Raw genomic sequence first — 21,459 nt, 5'->3', positions numbered from 1 at the left:
TCAGGACAACAGAAACATTGCAATGTGCACATCACATCACATCTCTTGCATGTATGACCATTGCACCAGCTACACCAACTGGATGCTTCGACTGAGGACCACTACATGGCAACAACACCAATGCTATCGCACAACACAATGCCAAATAATGACAAACACAGACAAAGCACTGTCATGGAACCCAAGGGCCACCTATCCAGATCAACACCCCTGAAATAGACTGATCATGGGCACAAAAGTAAGAAGATATACTCCATGCACAACATGCACAGACAGGACAAGCAATCTTGCATACACATATACCCCCCTCTCACTTGGACACCATGCTGCAATGTACAGCCATACCAACTCACATCTAGAAAGCCTGAATGTCCACCTGCTAACAGAGCACACCTGTCATGTGAACAGAACCCACCCACAGATCAAACGTTACCAAGCCTGTTCGACCTCAACCCCTAACCCCTATGGAGCATGGTACATATGTTGCAATCCATCCAAAAACTGTGTTATTTGTGCTGCAGTAGTCATTGCCATTGCTGGGAATCAAGTCAAGCCACTGCGTGCATCAGACAAATAGACAACCATTCACGCCTCCACCATTTAACTCTCTTTTATTCCATTCACAGGTACCGGTGACACCATGGAGAGGATACCAGAGACTGCCAGCCCGCCCAGGATGAAGGCCCCAGTGAGGAGAACACCGCTGGATGTCTGGACAGTGACGACCTACCTAGCCCAACTGGGACCCCTGGTCAGTCTACCACTCCCCGCCTCACCCCGCCCACATCAACCCCCCACCCTGTGGCACCAACATCACAGCCAACCTATCGTCCCCAAACCTATGTCCCAAAGACTGTTCAATCAATAGTGTGCCCCACAGTACAGGGGCTGGAGTCGACCCCTCACACCCAAGACTATGAAGGTCCTAGAGATACTGTGCCAAGGGAACAGGAACATGGGGGCAGGGGGCATGGGAGGGAACCTGTGGCCAGAGGACCGGGCACCCAAGGCAGTCACCTGACCAGGAAGCATACCATCAATCCCTGGACAGGATGGGCCAAATCATCAACATGTTGGTGGAAAACCAAAGGCTGCAGAGGGAATACCAGCAGTGGCAGGCCCACAACGCCACCATGGCCTCCATTGCAGGGGTGCTCAGTGCTCAGGAACATTTACACCACCCTGCGTGCTTCCTCCACCCACCGGCAGGCACTTTCCACTAGCCACATCACATCACATCTGAGCCCTCAGCATCTGTGGCAGCTAGTGGAATGGAGGCCCTGCCAGGGGAACCACAGGCCTCTGGCACCCCTCCCTCTGTACATGAAGAGCTCCCCCCACAAACCTGGACGTTCATCCAGCCATCCGGCTGGATCAGATGCCAGGACAAAACCTGCTTCCAGGAAGTGACCCTCTCCTGATTTCTCTCCCTTGTGTGCCACTGTGACATCCTGTTGACTGTTCAATTACATTATTCCATTTTACCGTGCTCCTTGGACAGTGGAGCTGTGCTACCTACAGCTGTGCCATCTACTCTGATGATTTCATCCACCATGACCCCACTCATCACCTGTCACTGTATGCACAGTAAACACTGTGGATCACAGCACCTCCATATGTGTCTTTATTTGTACATATACATAAGTATGGACAGCAACATGTTATGTAGGTATGACCCCCTAAACCATGGGTACTCACAAACATTTTCCCAGGGGCCAAAAGATGTGGTCTGTTATGTGTCTGAGGGCCACATTGATGTCAGTGGGGGTTTTGGGGTGGGTATTGGTTGTAAGGTGGGTGTAGATGAAACAAAGCATATACATGTAGTTGCTGAATTGCACAATGTGAAACCAGAAAACCTTGGATTAATCCCAGCTTCCCCACTATACCAAATTGTGTGATCCTAGGCAATAGTTTTATTTCTCTTCCCTTCATTATCACATAAACAGGACCTAAAAAATACATGACTCCATGATGTCCGCTGTACAAAAACTTCTCCTATGTTTGATTTAAAAAAAACTATAATGTTTTACTTGTATAATAGGAACCCAGGCCACCCAAAGGGTGCACATAACATCTACTTGGCACATTTCACTGTTGGCTTTGTCAGGGTAGGGGGAAGAATTGATGTTTCTAACTTCATGTTTGAAAACTATCACTTTTAAAATAATACTTCTCAATCTGCTGACATAATCTGATGTACTGAAGTGAAAAGGTTCTGCATGTTAATTAAATACACAGTTTGAATTTTGAGACTTTATCATATGTTTGCACTTCGCTGCAAGATTACTTTAAAATGAAGGTGCTCCTAAAGTTAAATGATGCAGGACTTAACAGTTACCTTCTTTTTTTTAAACACTAATAATGCTTTAAATAAATGCTTGCCTGTATCTTTAACATCTTTTTTTATTGTTAGCATCTATTAGTGTAAACAGCAGCAGAGTGCTGCTGTGCACCAGGGGGCCACACGTCAAGGTCGAGAGGGCCGCATGCGGCCCCCGGGCCGTACTTTGAGTATCACTGCCCTAAACCAACAGGCAGTGTAATGGACAGCAGAGACACACAGTACAAAAGACATGTCCCAGGGCAGATGCAAGGGCATCACTAGTCCAGGCACACACCAGAGTATATCCACTTATCCAACCTGCAAAAAGACCATGACAGAGACTTCCATCAGGATAGTAGGCATGGTGGCACACAAAGCACATATGCAGTTCATAGTTGTTGTGCCCACTGTTGATTGGCAATTAAACAGGACACAACGGATGTCACTTATACATCACCAGTCTCAGGAAATACATCACAAAACACTGTAGCTGGACTTATCAATCAATCAACACTTATAAAGTGCAGCAATTCACCTGTGAGTGTCTCAAAGCACTTAAATACTGACCCCAGGGTGGCGGCTATCAAAGTTATATAACAAGCAAATGAAGACAAGCTTGCTACCTTTCTACATATCATCAAGAATGCCCTTCTCTCCTGTTCCAAGAGACCAAACAAACCAATTTCCTTCATCATTGGGTACCTCATCAAGATGCCTAGAGCATCTCGGGTGTGCTGCGATGCCTGAATTACAGCAGAGCAGTTTTTTTGTGAATTTCACCTTTCCATTTCGAAAGGTAGTAAATATAGACTGGGAAAAACACAGTGTACGTTGCTAGACAACCTCTTCACTATCTCCCTATTGCTGTTTCCCGTTCATTGATGTGTCTTTCAAAGGTCAGCTTGATGTTACTCATGTATAGATGCCAGGGGGATTACCACACAATCGGTCTGATTTAGAACTCGGCGGACAGGTTTTTCCATCACAGCGGTGACAGATATCACGACCCCCGAAATCTAAATCCCACTCTATCATAACTGTGACGGAGAAACCCATCCTCCGAGTTCATACGCTGCCACATTACTCAGGAAATTTCGCAAACCCAACCTCTCAATTTCCCCTTCACACTTTTCTCCGAGGGTTTAGGACTAATTGTCAAATATAGTGAGTTGGTTAAATATTGAAATGATTTCCACTTCACTGGAGTTTTGATATTAACATCAACAGGAATATGGTCCTACGCCAGCACATTTTTGGTAAAGAGCACCAAGAAGCCTCTAAACACAGGGCACAGTCTAGAAATCCTACCAGTGAGTAAGGTTCAAGGGGACCTTTCTGAGTTTCCTTAAGTTGTGACCATCTAGATGCTCAGTCCTCAGGTGCCCTAGCCTAGATTTACTTACAATAGCACACCAACGTAGATCGTATCATACTTACGTGAATATTGAGTTTAAGGTAGTTGTGCTCTTCTTGTTATCGTAGACTTGCTCTGCCACCACCTCAGGAACAGTAGAGAGGATCTTCCCGAAGTCCGGCTGAAAATCTAAAGCCACAATGCGCTTTACCGTTTTATCCCGTATGAAGGCCATGAATCTATATAAATATCCAATCCCGAGATTTTGGGCTCTAGAAATCCAGTTATCGTTGACATCAGTGGGTGGAGGTGCGGAGTAGATTTTCCCATCATCTTTAGAGACACACCAAAGTTTGCCATCAGGGCTAAAAGACATAAAGTGGCTTAATTTACTCCACTTACTCCCATGGCCGATGGTCTGGCTCGAACCAATCCAGTTTTCATCTACGCTGGCTGGAGGCCTATTCTTTACAAATTCATATTTGTTTACTGCATGCAGTATTCCTTGAGGATCAAAGAAAAGGGCATAGAATTGGTCCCATCCACAAAGACCAATTTTGGTAGCTTGTAAGTACAGCCAGGGCACATTCTCGTTGTTTGGGGGAGGACCAGCATAGAGCTCACCTTTATGCGTTGTTGCATAAAGAGTGCCATTGGGGTGGAAGAACAGGAACTTGAATTTATCCCAGTCTGCTTTTCCTACACACTTTGCTATATCTTGTATCCAGTTCTTGGATGGATTTGAAGGCGTAGGTCCCATATATATCCGTGATCCTTGAACCACATAAAGGCGCCCGTCAGGGGAGAAGACAACATGCGTTGGTTTATCCAGTATGCCCAAATTAAGAGCTCTTGCATTGTAATTGTCAAGATATGCGGCTGGAGGCAAGCCCGCTTTACAGACATTCCCATTCACAGCAAACAATATTGCATCTGAAAGTCAAGAAGGGAATGTTATTGCATCTATTTCTGCATAAAAAAATATGATAAACATGTCATTAATAGTGTTCATCTGGTATTGAGAATCCTTGTGAGTATAACTACATGAATTAAGTCATCCTATATTGGATGGATCAACAACTAATAAATAAATAGTTTATAAATTCAATCAGTACTGAGGTCTCAGAGGAAGGAGCAGAACCTGAAATCCTTGCTAGATACGAAATATATAAGCTTGTTTTCTCCACTCAAGTAAAATACTGCAGCCGATAACGTATGTTATATTGGATTCCTTCCAGATTGCAATGAATCTGGGAGCAAATGCAACTATGAACAACTCTTTGTGACTTAATCCATCAGCCACTGGTAAGTAGCCACTAAAACTCTCTTACCAGCGTGCATTTGTTCAATATGTATAGTTAAACAACCCCAAAATACTAGCTAAACAAGCATTTGCAATGCAATAGATCTCGCATTTGCTTGAGTTAGAGCTATTGGCATTGTAAATTCCTAACTGGACTTTTCTTGCCACATACATTGGACATAGCAGTGTCTAGCTAGATGACAAACACCTAAGAGAGTAGGGAATGTTACCAATAAACAAAACACTTAAACATAGCAGTGCATAAGCGTGAAGGAGACACAAAGGGAAAAAGAAGTCCACTCACAGTCTAACATACTGGCAATCATGCAATAATCCATGTAACAGGGGCCGTCTGCAAGGTGTTAACAAAACCTCCCCAAGGCGGGACAAACGTAAAGCATTTACCAATGATGTAAAATGATTTTTGAAAGGCAAGCCCACAAACGAGTGAAAGTGATGGTTGTGAGGTGGCCGTGGTTGAAAGCCCACAATACTTACAAGTCTAAGCGCTTGTGCGCTCAACCTAAAAACAGTGACCAAAATTCTAGATGAACTACTATAAATGTGAAAACAAATGCTTCTAGCAAAAAACCCTAAAAACTGTACAAGCCCACCCGTTCTCCTGGGAGAAGAAGATAGACATCATGCAGCAAAGGAGATGTATATCCTGAATGAACAAAACATCAGAATAACATTAACACACCTTTTATTGAAAGAAAATAAACAAAAGTACACAACCGGAAAGAAAACGAAAATACAGGTCAAGAAGAAAGTGAAATGCTGTCAGCTCCTCAAAAGAAATGACACAGGAAATTAATTTTACTTACTGTGAAGAATCAAAACACAGAGAACTAATAAACAACAAGCAGCAGTGCCATCTCCTTAAACAGGAGCGCGTGCCATAGAAGTCCGGTACGTCCATATGCAAAGCACACATTGCCGCAGAACTGCCAGCTTCAAGCCACTACAAGGTGCTACTATTAAAAGCAGAATTGGCACATCCTTAAACAGGAGTGCGAACCTTTTAAATCCAGAGCGTCCGCATGCAGGGCCCTTGTAGGCAGGGACTTTATAGCACTAAACCACTAAGCTTCAAGCCACTAGAAAAAGGTACTATAGGAAGCAACAGCACCATATTCGAAACTAATAAATGCTAGTCTACGAAGCAACATTTCCACCAACATGTATGATAGTATGTTGGGCGACTAAAGTATGGTGCAAACCATTACCATGCAGACTGCAGGCTTCCCATGCCAATGGCTCTGGGGCCAAAGCCGTAGATGTATTAACTGGATGTGCAACTTTAGTAAACTTTAATTGCATAAATTCCAGCATGTCCAGTTTGAGAGGGAACAAAAACACACAGGCCAGAAAAGAATGTTGTCTGCGATTTCAGCAGCTTACAGAGAGAAACGCTTTTCTCATGTGATGCTGTGTTGCCCTTGGTGGGGACGGAGGTTCACTGGTGAGGCTTGCACTGCCTCAAAAACATTATGAATGGCAGTTAGGGCGCTATGCAAATGTCAATAATATGACACAAGCAACACTATTAAAACATGCAGACTGCATGCATAATGCAAACCGTTTTAATTTTGGGGACAGTTTGTAAAAATCTCAAAAGCTGGAAATGTAAAATAAATTGGGAGAGAAATACAGAACTCAACAAACGTACAACATGTTTAATTACTGATAATTAACATGCACCGCTTTACTGGAGTAAATCCAGCATATTGTAATAAGGCTGGAACTCATTTGGCTCCTAACGCGGCCTAACCTGTTTGGATGTCGAAATTGTCATTGCCATCTGTTCTGTAGACTGCGAAAAGGATAGGTATGAAAAGGCCTTTAAAATATTTCCTCTGAATGGAGGTAGGTCAACTGAAATCTAAGGACTGTAAACACCTGTCGATCCGTGCAAATCAGGCACTTTTAATAGTGACACTGCTAATCTGAGGCTGCGTGTGTTTCAGGATATGTAAAACGGGATTGCATAACATATTGGAAGATAACACAATAAGCTAGACTGCGAAGCGGGGTGTGATAACCGCTATCAAGCCAACACAAAACTATACCACCACCTCGCCCCTTTTATTCTATTTGTTATGAATTATTACAGGCAAGAAATACTACGGACTCACTGAGACAGCTTTTCATAGTTCCAAATTAAATACATCGGGTGCAAATAAACACTGCTTTACCGAAAGTAAATCTGCTCTACAGATCAAAAAGGTAATTCTGGGCAAAGCATTTATGCGGTTTAAAAGTCACGCTTTTGGTGCACTGCATTTCCTGCACTTAAACAAAGCATCCACGTCAATGGTTTGAATGTGACTGCCGTTACATTCTCTCTTTTTTATTTGCTAATACGCATTCATATTGATTGGCAATGCAGTGTTTTACGTTGGATTGGCAAAATAATATTTCGCCAATAACTGTCTACACCATTGTGTTGTGCTTATACTGTATGCAAAACGGATTGTTTAAAGGAGAAACAGAACCGCAGAGAAAAACAAGCGAGATCACGCTGCAAAAACAATAAAAAGTAGTCCACAAACTAGACAGCGAGCCTCGCATGTTTTCAGTACTCGGTCGCTGCACTCGAGGAGGGCTCACCACCGGAAAAGGCATGACGTATGCGTGCCTTCCACTAATGAAAGCAAGCGATTTTTACCAGGCAAGCCCACAAACCAATGAAAGACACTGACATGACATGGACGAGGCTCCGAGCCCTTTTCTAACTACTAAAGCGCCTCGCAAGCGAAACACATGCACAATTGCATGGACGCATGCTCAACCCTAACAAAGAAGAAACCTAATTTATGAGCTGGGGAGAGAAATTTCTCTTGCATGCTCCATTGTAGGTATACTTGTAGCTCAGTAGACAGCAGTGATAGATTTTTTAAGTAATTTAAAGAATAACAAAATAAACACACTATTCCTTGTTTTATACGGCAGTTACTTGAGAACCTCATATTTCTATTGAACTCAGTGTTTCCTCTGATTTTACAAATAGGGGAGGGGAAGTAGGCCATAATGAGGCAAGAGTGAGTGTGCTTTGGGAATGAGAGTGCTGGTAGGGATGTTCAGCAGCACACAGAATTATTTTTGGCTGCTGACCATGAGCATCTAACAGAAAGATATTATACAACCCGAGCTGAATCTATTAACCAAAGCTCTCACACGTTCACAGCAGAGAGGAGCAGGGCTCAGACTGCAAAGGTCTGTAGCACCATTTTTTGTTTTGCTTAATGTGCCTGGCTCTTAAACTTCAACACATGCAATTAATGATAAACGTGGAATAGAATACCTGGTCACCTGTGGCATCTCAATAAAAAAAACTATCTGGCCCATCCCAGGATCAGGAGGTAGAGGAGGGGGGTACCCAGCCAGACAGAGTAGTCCCCTGAGGATGCTGGGGAGAGTTCTTCCAAAGACCTGCCAGCTAACAGGTCATCTAGTGACACTGGTAGTGGGAGAGGGTCACACACGAGTATGGCACCTTTCATTCCTAAATGCCAGGTTACTGGAGTCCAGCCAGTTAGGGACAGGACACACTCTGCCAATTTGCACATTTCTTCTGTGTCTCAGAATTCCCAAGCCTCCCACCCTGAGGATAACATTACGGAAAGGGAACTCAGAAAGCTGAGGTTGGAAGAGGCCAGGTTGAAGCTAAATCAGCAGCAGCTGGCCTTAGACAGGGATTCTCTAGCTGTGGAGAGTGAAAGGCAGAGGTTGGGGTTAGTTCCCCATGGTGGCAGCAGCAGTGTTTTTGATAGCAATCCTGTGAGAGAACAAGATTCCAGAAACCTGCATAAGATAGTCCCCCCTTACAAGGAGGGGGTGGCATTAAAAAGTGGTTTGCTGCACTTGAGAGGGCCTGTATGGTACAGTTGGTCCCTCAAAGGCGGTGGGCTGTTATCTTGTGGCTATCTTTCACTAGTAAGGGTAGGGATAGGCTCCTTACTGTCAGAGAAAGTGATGCTAACAATTACAAAGTTTTGAAAGATGCACTCTTGGATGGATTTGGCTTAACCACATAACAATACAGGATTAAGTTCAGAGACACCAGCAACGAGTCCTCTCAAGACCTGACTATCCTTTGTAGACTGTTCAGTTAAGGCCTTGGAGGGTTGGTTGCAAAGCAGTAAGGTGACTGACTATAAAAGCCTGTATAATCTAATCCTGAGAGAGCATATTTTGAACAATTGGGTGTCTGATTTGTTGCACCAGTACTTGGTAGACTCAGATCTGACCTCTCCTCAAGAATTGGGAAAGAAGGCAGACAAATGGATCTGAACAAAAGTGAACAGAAAGGTTCATACAGTGGGTGACAAGGAAGGCAAGAAGAAGGATGGTAAGTCTTCTGACAAGGGTGGGGACAAAGATAAAAAACATTCTAAGTCTTCATCAGGCCCACAAAAATCCTCTGGGAGTGGTGGGTCCAAATCCTCTTCCCGCAATCAAAAGAAGCCATGGTGTTATTTATGTAAAGTAAAAGGCCATTGGGCAAGAGATTCCACTTGTCCAAAGAAAAACACCAAGGCTCCCACTACCACAACCCCAAATGCAACCTCTAGTGCCCCTAGTAATAGCAGTGGTGGTGGGAAGTCTACTAAAAATATCCAATCTAAGGGTGTAGCTGGGCTCACCATAGGTAGTGTAGTTGGGGTTAGTCTTGTTAGGGAGACCACAGAGGCTGTTTTAGTCTCTGATGGTGGTATTGACTTTGCCACCTTGGTTGCTTGTCGCCTTAATATGGGTAAGTACAAGCAACTTCCCCTAATAAATGGTGTTGAGGTTGAGGCCTACAGGGACACAGGAGCCAGTGTAACTATGGTGATAGAGAAACTGGTTCACCCTGATCAACACCTACTTGGTCAGCAGTACCAAGTGACTGATGCTCACAATAACACACTTAGCTACCCCATGGCTGTTGTGAATCTCAACTGCGGGGGTTACTGGTCCAAAGAAAGTTGTGGTAGCCACTGAATTACCTGTAGATTGCTTACTAGGCAATGATTTGGAGACATCAGCTTGGGCTGAAGTGGAGTTGGAGGCTCATGCAGCAATGCTGGACATTCCTGGGGATATGTTTGCATTGACAAGGGCTCAGGCCAAAAAGCAAAAAGGACAGGGAAACTTGGATCCTGGAACAATGGACCAAGTGCTCCCAAAAGCTAGGGGTAGTAAGGGTAAATCCTTGCCCACTATTACTCCCTCTCCAGAAGATTCCCCTTTTGAGGAAGAGGAATCCTCTCCCTGTGGAGAACCTACACCAGAGGAGCTGACAGCAGACACTGCTGAGCTTTTGGGTGTGGGGGGCTGCTAGGGAAGAGCTGAGTGCGGCACAGCAGACCTGTACCACACTAGAGGGTTTGAGACAGCAAGCTGTCAAACAGCAGAATGGGGATGTCAGTGATAGCCATAAGGTATATTAGGAAGACAACCTCACGTATACCGAGTCAAGGGACCCTAAACCTGGAGCTGCCAGGAGATTGGTCATCCCTTTGCAGTATAGGGAGTTTCTTCTAACTTTGGCCCATGACATTCCTTTGGCTGTGCATTTGGGCCAGAGCAAAACTTGGGACTGACTTGTTCAATTGTTTCACAGACCTCATATGTCAGAGGACACTAAAGAGTTTTCTCATTCTTGTGTGACCTGCCAAGCCAGTGGTAAGATTGGTGGCACACCAAAGGCCCTCTTAATTCCACTTCCTGTGGTTGGGGTGCCCTTTGAAAGGATAGGGGTTGACATAGTTGGCCCCCTTGACCCTCCAACAGCTTCAGGCACTAGGTTTATCCTTGTGGTAGTGGACCATGCCACTAGGTATCCTGAAGCAATTCCCTTAAGGTCTACTACAGCTCCTGCAGTGACAAAGGCCCTCCTGGGAATCTTTTCCAGAGTGGGCTTCCCTAAGGAAATGGTGTCAGACAGAGGTAGTAACATCATGTCTGCATACCTCAAAGCTATGTGGAAGGAGTGTGGTGTAACTTACAAGTTCACTACTCCTTATCATCCACAAACAAATGGTCTCGTTGAGGGGTTTAACACCTCTCAAAGGTATGATTATGGGACTCCCTAAAAAACTCAGAAGGAGATGGGATGTCCTGTTGCCATGCCTCCTTTTTATTTACAGGGAGGTACCCCAGAAAGGAGTGGGCTTTAGCCACTTTGAACTCGTTTTTTGGGCACCCTGTGAGAGGTCCCCTTGCACTTGTAAAGGAGGGTTGGGAACGACATTTAAAAGCTCCTAAACAAGACATTGTGGACTATGTACTTGGCTTAAGATCAAGAATGGCTGAGTACATGAAAAAGGCCAGAAACCCTTCAGGCCAGCCAAGAGCTCCAAAAGCAATGGCATGAACTGAAGGTTGCCCTGACTCAGTACCACCCAGGACAGAAGGTGTGGGTATTGGAGCCTGTGGCCCCAAGAGCACTCCAAGACAAATGGAGTGGACTCAATCTCATTGTTGAGAAAAAGGGTGAGGTTACCTACTTGGTAGACCTAAGCACTGCCAGGAGTCTCCTTAGGGTGTTCCATGTCAATCGCCTGAAATCAGGCAACTGATTAGTGACAGGAAGTAGAGATTGGCCCTCTCCCTGATCTCTTCTTCACCACTGAAGCGGATGGCTTAGTGGAGGGAGTGGTGCTTGCAGATTGCCTTACTGCTGAGCTGAAGGACAACTGTGTAAATCTCCTAAGTCTATTTTCTGAACTCCTCTCACTGATACCATGTACAACTACCTGGTGTGAGCACACTATCAATACTAGAGACAGTTCACCTGTCAAAAGTAAGATTTATAGGCAGCCTGACCATGTCAGGGATTGCATAATACAAGAGGTACAGAAAATGCTGGACTTAGGAGTGATTAAGCCTTCAGAAAGCCCATGGGCTAGCTCAGTGGTGCTTGTCCCAAAACCTCACAGTAAGGATGGTAAAAGAGAAATGAGGTTTTGTGTTGACTACAGAGGTCTCAGTCAAGTAACCAAGACTGATGCTCACCCTATACCTAGGGCAGATGAGCTAATAGATACACTAGCTTCTGCCAAGTATCTAAGCACTTTGGATTTAACTGCAGGGTATTGGCAGATTACATTATCAGAAGATGCTAAACCTAAAACTGCATTTTCCACCATTGGAGGGCACTATCAGTTCACTGTGATGCCCTTTGATCGAGAAATGCACCTGCCACTTTTCAAAGGCTGGTAAACACAGTCCTGCAAGGTTTGGAAGCTTTTAGTGCAGCATATCTAGATGATATAGCTGTCCTTAGCTCAACCTGGGATGAGCACCTGGTCCACCTATGGAAAGTTTTGGAGGCCCTGCAAAAGGCAGGCCTCACTATAGGGGCAACACAAACCATATACTCCAAAAGTGGAATGCAAACCACGAATGGACCCCAAACCTATGTGAGCTTGTAGAGGGTCGCTGGGACTGCAAGAAAACAGTGAGGGTTAGAAAAATAGCCCACCCCAAGACCCTGAAAAGTAGGTGTAAAGTGCACCTATATTCTCCAGAGAGCACAGAAGTTGTGATAGGGGAATTCTGCAAGGAAGACCAACACCAGCAAAGCAACCAAAGTGGATTTCCGGATGAGAGTACCTGTGGAACAAGGGGACCAAGTCCAAGAGTCGCGACAAAGTTGAGATTTGGCAGATGCCCAGGAAATGCCAGCTGAGGGTGCAAAGAAGCTGCCACCAGATGGTAGAAGCTGTGGATTCTGCACGAACGAAGAGGGCTAGAAACTTCCCCTTTGGAGGATGGATGCCCCACGTCGTGAAGAAGCTTGCAGAGGTGTTCCCACGCAGAAAGACCGCAAACAAGCCTTGCTAGCTGCATGGGTCACGGTTAGGGTTTTTGGATACTGCTGTGGCCCAGGAGGGACCAGAATGTCGCCACTTGGATGAGGAGACAAGGGAGTCCCACGACACCGGACGACAACTCAGGAGGTTGTGCACTGCTGGTTAGAGTGTCGGGGACCCAGGCTTGGCTGAGCACGAAGGAAATCCTGGAAGAGTGCACAGGAGCCGGAGCAGCTGCAAATCACGCGGTACCCAGCAATGCAGTCTAGCATGGGGAGGCAAGGACTTACCTCCACCAAACTTGGACTGAAGAGTCACTGGACTGTGGGAGTCACTTGGACAGAGTTGCTGAGTTCTAGGGACCACGCTCGTCGTGGTGAGAGGGGACCCAGAGGACCGGTGATGCCGTCTTTTGTTGCCTGCGGTTGCAGGGGGAAGATTCCGTCGACCCACGGGAGATTTCTTCAGAGCTCCTAGTGCAGAGAGGGGGCAGGCTACCCCCAGAGCATGCACCACCAGGAAAACAGTTGAGAAGGCGGCAGGATCAGCGTTACAAGGTTGCAGTAGTCGTCTTTGCTACTTTGTTGCGGTTTTGCAGGCTTCCTGAGCAGTCAGCGGTCGATCCTTTGGCAGAAGGTGAAGAGAGAGATGCAGAGGAACTCTGATGAGCACTTGCATTCGTTATCTAAAGAATTCCCCAAAGCAGAGACCCTAAATAGCCAGAATAGGAGGTTTGGCTACCTAGGAAGGAGGATAGGCTAGCAACACAGGTAAGAGCCTATCAGAAGGAGTCTCTGACGTCACCTGCTGGCACTGGCCACTCAAAGCAGTCCAGTGTGCCAGCAGCACCTCTGTTTCCAAGATGGCAGAGGTCTGGAGCACACTGGAGGAGCTCTGGGCACCTCCCCTGGGAGGTGCAGGTCAGGGGAGTGACCACTCCCCTTTCCTTTGTCCAGTTTCGCGCCAGAGCAGGGCTGGGGGATCCCTGAACCGGTGTAGACTGGCTTATGCAGAGATGGGCACCATCTGTGCCCATCAAAGCATTTCCAGAGGCTGGGGGAGGCTACCCCTCCCCAGCCCTGACACCTTTTTCCAAAGGGAGAGGGTGTAACACCCTCTCTCTGAGGAAGTCCTTTGTTCTGCCTTCCTGGGCCAGGCCTGGCTGGAACCCAGGAGGGCAGAAACCTGGCTGAGGGGTTGGCAGCAGCAGCAGCTGCAGTGAAACCCCGGGAAAGGCAGTTTGGCAGTACCCGGGTCTGTGCTAGAGACTCGGGGGATCATGGAATTGTCTCCCCAATGCCAGAATGGGGCAATTCCATGATCTTAGACATGTTACATGGCCATGTTCGGAGTAATGGTGTCCCCGCACTCACAAAGTCCAGGGAATTTGCCCTGAACAATGTGGGGGCACCTTGGCTAGTGCCAGGGTGCCCACACACTAAGTAACTTAGCACCCAACCTTCACCAGGTGAAGGTTAGACATATAGGTGACTTATAAGTTACTTAAGTGCAGTGGTAAATGGCTGTGAAATAACGTGGACGTTATTTCACTCAGGCTGCAGTGGCAGGCCTGTGTAAGAATTGTCAGAGCTCCCTATGGGTGGCAAAAGAAAAGCTGCAGCCCATAGGGATCTCCTGGAACCCCAATACCCTGGGTACCTCAGTACCATATACTAGGGAATTATAAGGGTGTTCCAGTATGCCAATATGAATTGGTGAAATTGGTCAATAGCCTGTTAGTGACAATTTGGAAAGCAGAGAGAGCATCACCACTGAGGTTCTGGTTAGCAGAGCCTCAGTGAGACAGTTAGTCATCACACAGGGAACACATACAGGGCACACTTATGAGCACTGGGGCCCTGGCTGGCAGGGTCCCAGTGACACATACACTAAAACAACATATATACAGTGAAATATGGGGGTAACATGCCAGGCAAGATGGTACTTTCCTACACAACCCCCCCAAACGAAGGACAATAAGACTAGCCATGACCTGATGAGTCTTTATTGTCTTAGTGGAAATATCTGGAGAGTCCATCTGCATTGGAGTGGGTACTCCCAGGTCTATGTTCCACTGTATAGTCCATTCCCTGTAGAGATATGGACCACCTCAACAATTGAGGGTTTTCACCTTTCATTTGTTTTAGCCAAAGTAGAGGTTTGTGGTCTGTCTGAACAATGAAGTGAGTGCCAAACAGGTATGGCCTCAACTTCTTCAGTGCCCAGACCACAGCAAAGGCCTCCCTCTCTATGGCAGACCAACGCTTTTCTCTAGGGGTCAACCTCCTGCTGATAAAAGCAACAGGTTGATCCTGGCCCTCAGAATTGAGTTGTGATAAGACTGCCCCTATCCCTAATTCAGATGCATCAGTTTGAACAATTAATTTCTTGGAGTAACATGGGCTTTTTAGGACAGGTGCAGTGCACATGGCCTGTTCCAGCTCCTCAAAAGCTTTCTGACCGCTAGCTGTCCACAATACATTTTAGGCATTTTCTTAGAAGTGAGGTCATTAAGATGGGCTGCTATGGAGCCATAGTTCTTTATGAACCTTCTGTAATACCCAGTGAGGCCTAAGAAGGCTCTCACCTGGGTCTGAGTTGTAGGGGGAACCCAATCTTGGATTTTCCCCTGAAGTGGTGCAATCTGTTCTCCACCTACAAGGTGTCCCAGATAAACCACTTTCCCCTGCCCTATCTGGCACTTTGAAGCCTTGATAGTGAGGCCTGCCTTTGGCAGGGCCTCCAAAACTTTCCATAGGTGGACCAGGTGATCATACCGGGTGGAGCGAAAGACAACTATATCATCTAGATATGCTGCACTAAAAGTCTCCAACCCTTGCAGGACTGTATTCACCAACCTCTGAAAAGTGGCAGGTGCATTTTTCAAACCAAAGGGCATTACTGTGAATTGGTAGTGCCCTCCAATAGTCGAAAATGCAGTTTTTGCTTTAGCATCCTCTGATAATTTGATCTGCCAATACCCTGCAGTCAAATCAAAAGTGCTTAGATACTTGGCAGATGCCAGTGTATCTATTAGCTCATCTGCCCTCGGTATAGGGTGAGCATCAGTTTTAGTTACCTGGTTGAGACCTCTGTAATCTACACAAAACCTCATCTCTCTTTTCCCATCTTTTGAGTGAGGCTTTGGTACAAGCACCACAAGAGAGGCCCATGGGCTTTCAGAGTGTTCAACCACTCCCAGTTCAAGTATTTTCTGAACCTCTTGTTTTATGCAGTCCCTGACATGGTCATGCTGCCTATAGATCTTACTTTTGACAAGCATGCTGTCTCCAGTATCTATAGTGTGCTCACACCAAGAAGTGGTGCCTGGCACAGTAGAAAAGAGTTCAGAAAACTGACCCAGGAGATTTATGCAGTGGTCTTTCTGCTCAGCAGTAAGACAGTCTGCCAAAACTACACCTTCCACCAGAGCATCCTGTTCTGTGGAAGAGAAGAGATCAGGGAGAGGGTCACTCTCTTCTTCCTGTCCTTCATCTATTGCCATGAGCAGGGTGAGATCAGCCCTGTCATAGTAGGGTTTTAGGCGATTGACATGGAGCACCCTAAGGGGACTCCTGGCAGTGCCCAAGTCAACCAAGTAGGCAACTTCTCCCTTCTTTTCAAAAATAATGTGGGATCCACTCCATTTGTCTTGGAGTGCTCTAGGGGCCACAGGCTCTAAGACCCACACCTTCTGTCCTGGTTGGTACTGAACCAGAACAGCCTTCTGGTCATGTCATTGCTTTTGGAGCTCCTGGATGGCCTGAAGGTTTTTACTGGCCTTTTTCATGTACTCAGCCATCCTAGATCTTAGGCCAAGTACATAGTCTACTACGTCATGCTTAGGAGCTTTTAAAGGTTGTTCCCAACCCTCCTTTACAAGTGTTAAAGGACCTCTTACAGGGTGCCCAAATAGGAGTTCAAAGGGGCTAAAGCCCACTCCTTTCTGGGGTACCTCCCTGTAAGCAAAAAGGAGGCAAGGTAACAGGACATCCCATCTCCTCCTGAGTTTTTCAGGGAGTCCCATTATCATTCCTTTGAGATTTTTATTAAACCTTTCTACCAGTCCATATGTTTGTGGGTGATAGGGAGTGGTGAATTTGTATGTTACACCACATTCCTTCGAATGGGTGGCTAAGAGTGTTGTTATGAGCGTCTGTCACTTGGTACTGGTGACCAAGTAGGTGTTGTTCAGGGTGTACCAGTTTCTCTATTACCATGGTAACACTGGCACCTGTGTCCCTGTAGGCCTGAACCTCAACACCATTTATTAGGGGAAGTTGCTTGTCTTATCCATATTAAGGGGACAAGCAACCAAGGTGGCCAAATCAATGGCACCTTCAGAGACTAGCACAGCCTCTGTGGTCTCCCTAACAAGACCAACCCCAACTAAATTACCAAAAGTGAGCCCAGCTACTCCTTTGGATTGACTATTAGTAGGTTTGCTCCCACCACCACTGCTATTACTAGGGGCACTAGGTGTAGCAGTAGGGGTTGTGGTAGTGGGAGGCTTGGTGCTTTTCTTTGGACAACTGGCATCAGTTGTCCAATGGCCTTTTACTTTACATAAATAGCACCATGGTTTCTTTACTTGATTAGAAGAGGATTTGGACCCACCACCCCCACCAGAGTGTTTTTGTGGGCCTGATGAAGGCTCATTTTTAGATTTGTCCCCACCCTTGTCTGAAGACTTACCATCCTTCTTCTTGCCATCCTTGTCACCCCCTGTATTAACTTTTCTGTTCACTCTTGTTCTGGCCCATTTGTCTGCCTTCTTTCCCAATTCTTGGGGAGAGGTCAGATCTGAGTCCACTAGATATTGGTGTAACAAATCAGACACACAGTTATTCAGAATATGCTCTCTCAGGATCAGATTATTCCGGCTTTCATAGTCAGAAACTTTACTGCCATGTAACCACCCCTCCAAGGCCTTCACTGAATAGTCAACAAAGTCTACCCAGTCTTGTGAGGACTCTTTTCTGGTTTCTCTTAACTTAATCCTGTATTGTTCAGTGGTTAAGCCAAATCCATCCAAGAGTGCATTCTTCAAAACTGTAAAATTATTGTCATCACTTTCCTTCACTATAAGGAGCCTATACCTATCCTTTCCACTGAAAGATAGCCATAGGATAGCAGCCCACTGCCTTTGAGGGACCCCCTGTACAACACAGGCCCTCTCAAGTGCAGCAAACCACTTGTTAATGTCATCCCCCTCCTTGTAAGGGGGAACTATATTATGCAGATTCCTAGAATCATGCTCTTTCACAGGATTACTATTTGGAATACTGCTGCTGCCACCATGAGGTCCTAACCCCAACCTCTGTCTTTCTTTTTCTAAGCCTAAAGATTCCCTGTCTAGAGCTAGCTGTTGATGCTTAAGCTTCAGCCTGGACTCTTCCACTCTCAATCTATTAAGTTCCTGTTAGACCTGACAGCCTTAGGGTAGTCACCCCTAACTTTTTGCCTGCCTCCCTCCACTTTTTGGACACTGTTTTTGCTGGTTTATAGACTCTGTGCACTTTACCCCTGCTAACCAGGGCTAAAGTGCATATGCTCTCTCCCCTAAAACATGGTAACCTGGAATCATACCTGATTGGACTATTAATTTACTTTTAAGTCCCTAGTAAGGTGCACTTTATGTGCATAGGGCTGGTAAATTAAATGCTACTAGTGGGCCAGCAGCACTGGTTATGCCACCCACTTAAGTAGCCCCTTTTCCTTGTCTCAGGCCTGCCATTGCAAGGCCTGTGTGTGCAGTTTCACTGCCACATCGACTTGGCATTTAACAGTTCTTGCCAAGCCTAGAACTCCCCTTTTTCTACATATAAGTCACCCTTAATGTGTGCCCTAGGTAACCCCTAAGGCAGGGTGCTGTGTAGGTAAAAGGCAGGACATGTACCTGTGTAGTTATATGTCCTGGTAGTGTGAAACCCCTCAATTCGTTTTCACACTACTGTGAGGCCTGCTCCCTTCATAGGCTAACATTGGGGCTGCCCTCATACACTGTTGAAGTAGCAGCTGCTGATCTGAAAGGAGCAGGAAGGTCATATTTAGTATGGCCAGAATGGTAATACAAAATCCTACTGACTGGTGAAGTCGGATTTAATATTACTATTCTAGAAATGCCACCTTTAGAAAGTGAGCATTTCTTTGCACTTAAATCCTTCTGTGCCTTACAATCCACGTCTGGCTGGGCTTGGTTGACAGCCCCTTGTGCATACACTCAGACACACCCCAAACACAGGGTACTCAGCCTCACTTGCATACATCTGCATTTTGAATGGGTCTTCCTGGGCTGGGAGGGTGGAGGGCCTGCCCTCACACAAAGGACTGCCACACCCCCTACTGGGACCCTGGCAGACAGGATTGAACTGAAAGGGGACCTGGTGCACTTCTTAGCCACTCTTTGAAGTCTCCCCCACTTCAAAGGCACATTTGGGTATAAAACAGGGCCTCTGCCCTACCTCATCAGACACTTGCTGGAGAAGAAACCTGAACCAGAAACTACATCCTGCCAAGAAGAACTGCCTGGCTGCCCAAAGGACTCACCTGTCTGCTTTCTACAAAGGACTGCTGCCTTGCTGTTGCCCTGCTGCCTTGCTGAACTCTTGTCTGGCTGTGAAAGTGCTCTCCAAGGGCTTGGATAGAGCTTGCCTCCTGTTCCTTGAAGTCTCAGGACCAAAAAGACTTCTCTCTTTTACTTGGACGCTCCGTGCGCCGAAAATTTCGACGCACAGCTTGTTTCGCGGCGAGAAAAACGCTGCACTCCGACGCTGATCGACGCGACGCTCTTGGAACGATCGAAGATCCGACGCGCAGCCCCGCAGATCGACCTCTAGAGGAGAAATCGACGCGACGCCTGCCGTGAGATCGTAATTTCAACGCGCAGCCCCGCAGATCGAAGTCTAGAGGAGAAATCGACGCGACGCCTGCCATGAGATCGTAATTTTGACGCGCAGCCCCGCAGACCGACGCGCAGCCGGAGAACAAGCAGGAAAATCCACGCACAGACCCGGGACATCTGGTAATCCCCGCGATCCACAGAAAGAGACTGTCGGCGTGCCGGAAAACGACGCCCGACTTCCCCGCGTGGAAAATAACGACGCAAGTCCGTGTGTGCTGGGGAGAAATCGACGCACACACCCTTTTTCCACGCACCTCTTCTCTTGTGGCCCTCTGAGGAGATTTTTCCACTCCCAACCAGGTACTTGTGCTTGAAAGAGACTTTGTTTATATTCTAAAGACTTAAGACACTTTATATCACTTTTCCGTGATATTTCTAAAATTTTCCATTGCAACTTTATTCTTTTTGACCTACAATTATCCTGATAAATATTATATATTTTTCTAAACACTGTGTGGTGTATTTTCGTGGTGCTATATGGTGGTATTGTATGATTTATTGCACAAATACTTTACACATTGCCTTCTAAGTTAAGCCTGACTGCTCGTGCCAAGCTACCAGAGGGTGGGCACAGGATAATATTGGATTGTGTGTGACTTACCCTGACTAGAGTGAGGGCTTTTGCTTGGACAGGGGGCAACCTGACTGACAAACAAAAACCCCATTTCTAACAGTTCCCTTTCTAACATTCTGTCATCAGGGTGGGTGGGTTGGGCATGCTTTGACACAGAAGAATGATGTGAATGAACAGAGGAAGACCTGCCCCTAACAATTGGCACCCTAACAACCTGGCCTGCAGGAATGACATCCCTACTGTGATGAGAGCTCACATTAGTACCAGTTATGCTAGGTGGTCTGCTAAGGGGCAGGTTGGGAAGGATACCATCTAACACTCTTACTAGGGGTGCCCCAGAGTCAGAGTGTGAACCATCTCCTAACTTCTCAATGGATGTGCCAGCTAAGGCCTTATCATTCTCAATAAGCATGTTAGATAACAATTCTCTAGAGGGATTCTTCCCTACCCCTAAACCTCTATCAATGCAGAGACTCCTCAAACCCTTCCAGTTAAGGTGGTCATAAGCTGAGCTGACCAGATCAAGAGAAGGTCCTACATCAGACATGATAGAAAAAGGTTTAGGGACAGATAAAGAGAGAAAATGTTTCAGGACTTTTTAAGGATACAGAAAAAAAACTTTTTCTACTTTTTAGAAACTTTTTGAAAGTTTAGAGGTACTTTTCAGCACTTAGCAGATAGTGTAAGAGAAGAAAAGCAAAACTTGTTGGTTAGGTGTACATACACTGAACTTGTTTTGTATATTATTCTCCTATGAAAAGTACAAAATTACAAAGTGGTTAGTAGTTGCAAGTACTTATCCCACCGCTGCACAACCAATGTAGGAGGCTGGCCTGGATTGTAGTGGGTACTAAGGGGTACTTACACTCTGTGCCAGGTCCAGTTATCCCTTATTAGTGTAGAAGAGGTGTTTCTAGCAGCTTAGGCTGATAGAAGGTAGCTATGGCAAAGCAGCTTAGGCTGAACTAGGAGACATGTAAAGCTCCTACTATACCACTAATGTCATATGCACAATATCATAAGAAAACACAATACACAGATATACTAAAAATAAAGGTACTTTATTTTTATGACAATATGCCAAAAGTATCTCAGTGAGTACCCTCAGTATGAGGATGAGAAGTATACAGAAGATATATGTACACAAACCAAAATTATGCAGTAAATAGCAAAAGGAAGTAATGCAAGCAATG

At 45.9% G+C, this 21,459-nt stretch overlaps 1 protein-coding gene across 1 annotated transcript in view; it reads right to left on the bottom strand.

Annotated features, from left to right (window-relative positions):
* Window positions 1-21,459, bottom strand: part of LOC138290046 (uncharacterized) — a 251,644-nt gene that overhangs the window by 31,367 nt on the left and 198,818 nt on the right. Inside the window, exon 7 of the mRNA XM_069230220.1 lies at window positions 3,764-4,613. Coding sequence (XP_069086321.1) covers window positions 3,764-4,613 — 850 coding nt within the window. The remainder of the gene's footprint in view (window positions 1-3,763; window positions 4,614-21,459) is intronic.

Source organism: Pleurodeles waltl, chromosome 1_1 (assembly GCF_031143425.1).
Source record: "Pleurodeles waltl isolate 20211129_DDA chromosome 1_1, aPleWal1.hap1.20221129, whole genome shotgun sequence".
Classification (NCBI taxonomy): domain Eukaryota; kingdom Metazoa; phylum Chordata; class Amphibia; order Caudata; family Salamandridae; genus Pleurodeles; species Pleurodeles waltl.
Note: the sequence above shows the minus strand (reverse complement) of the source record. Positions and strands in the feature narration are given on the sequence as shown.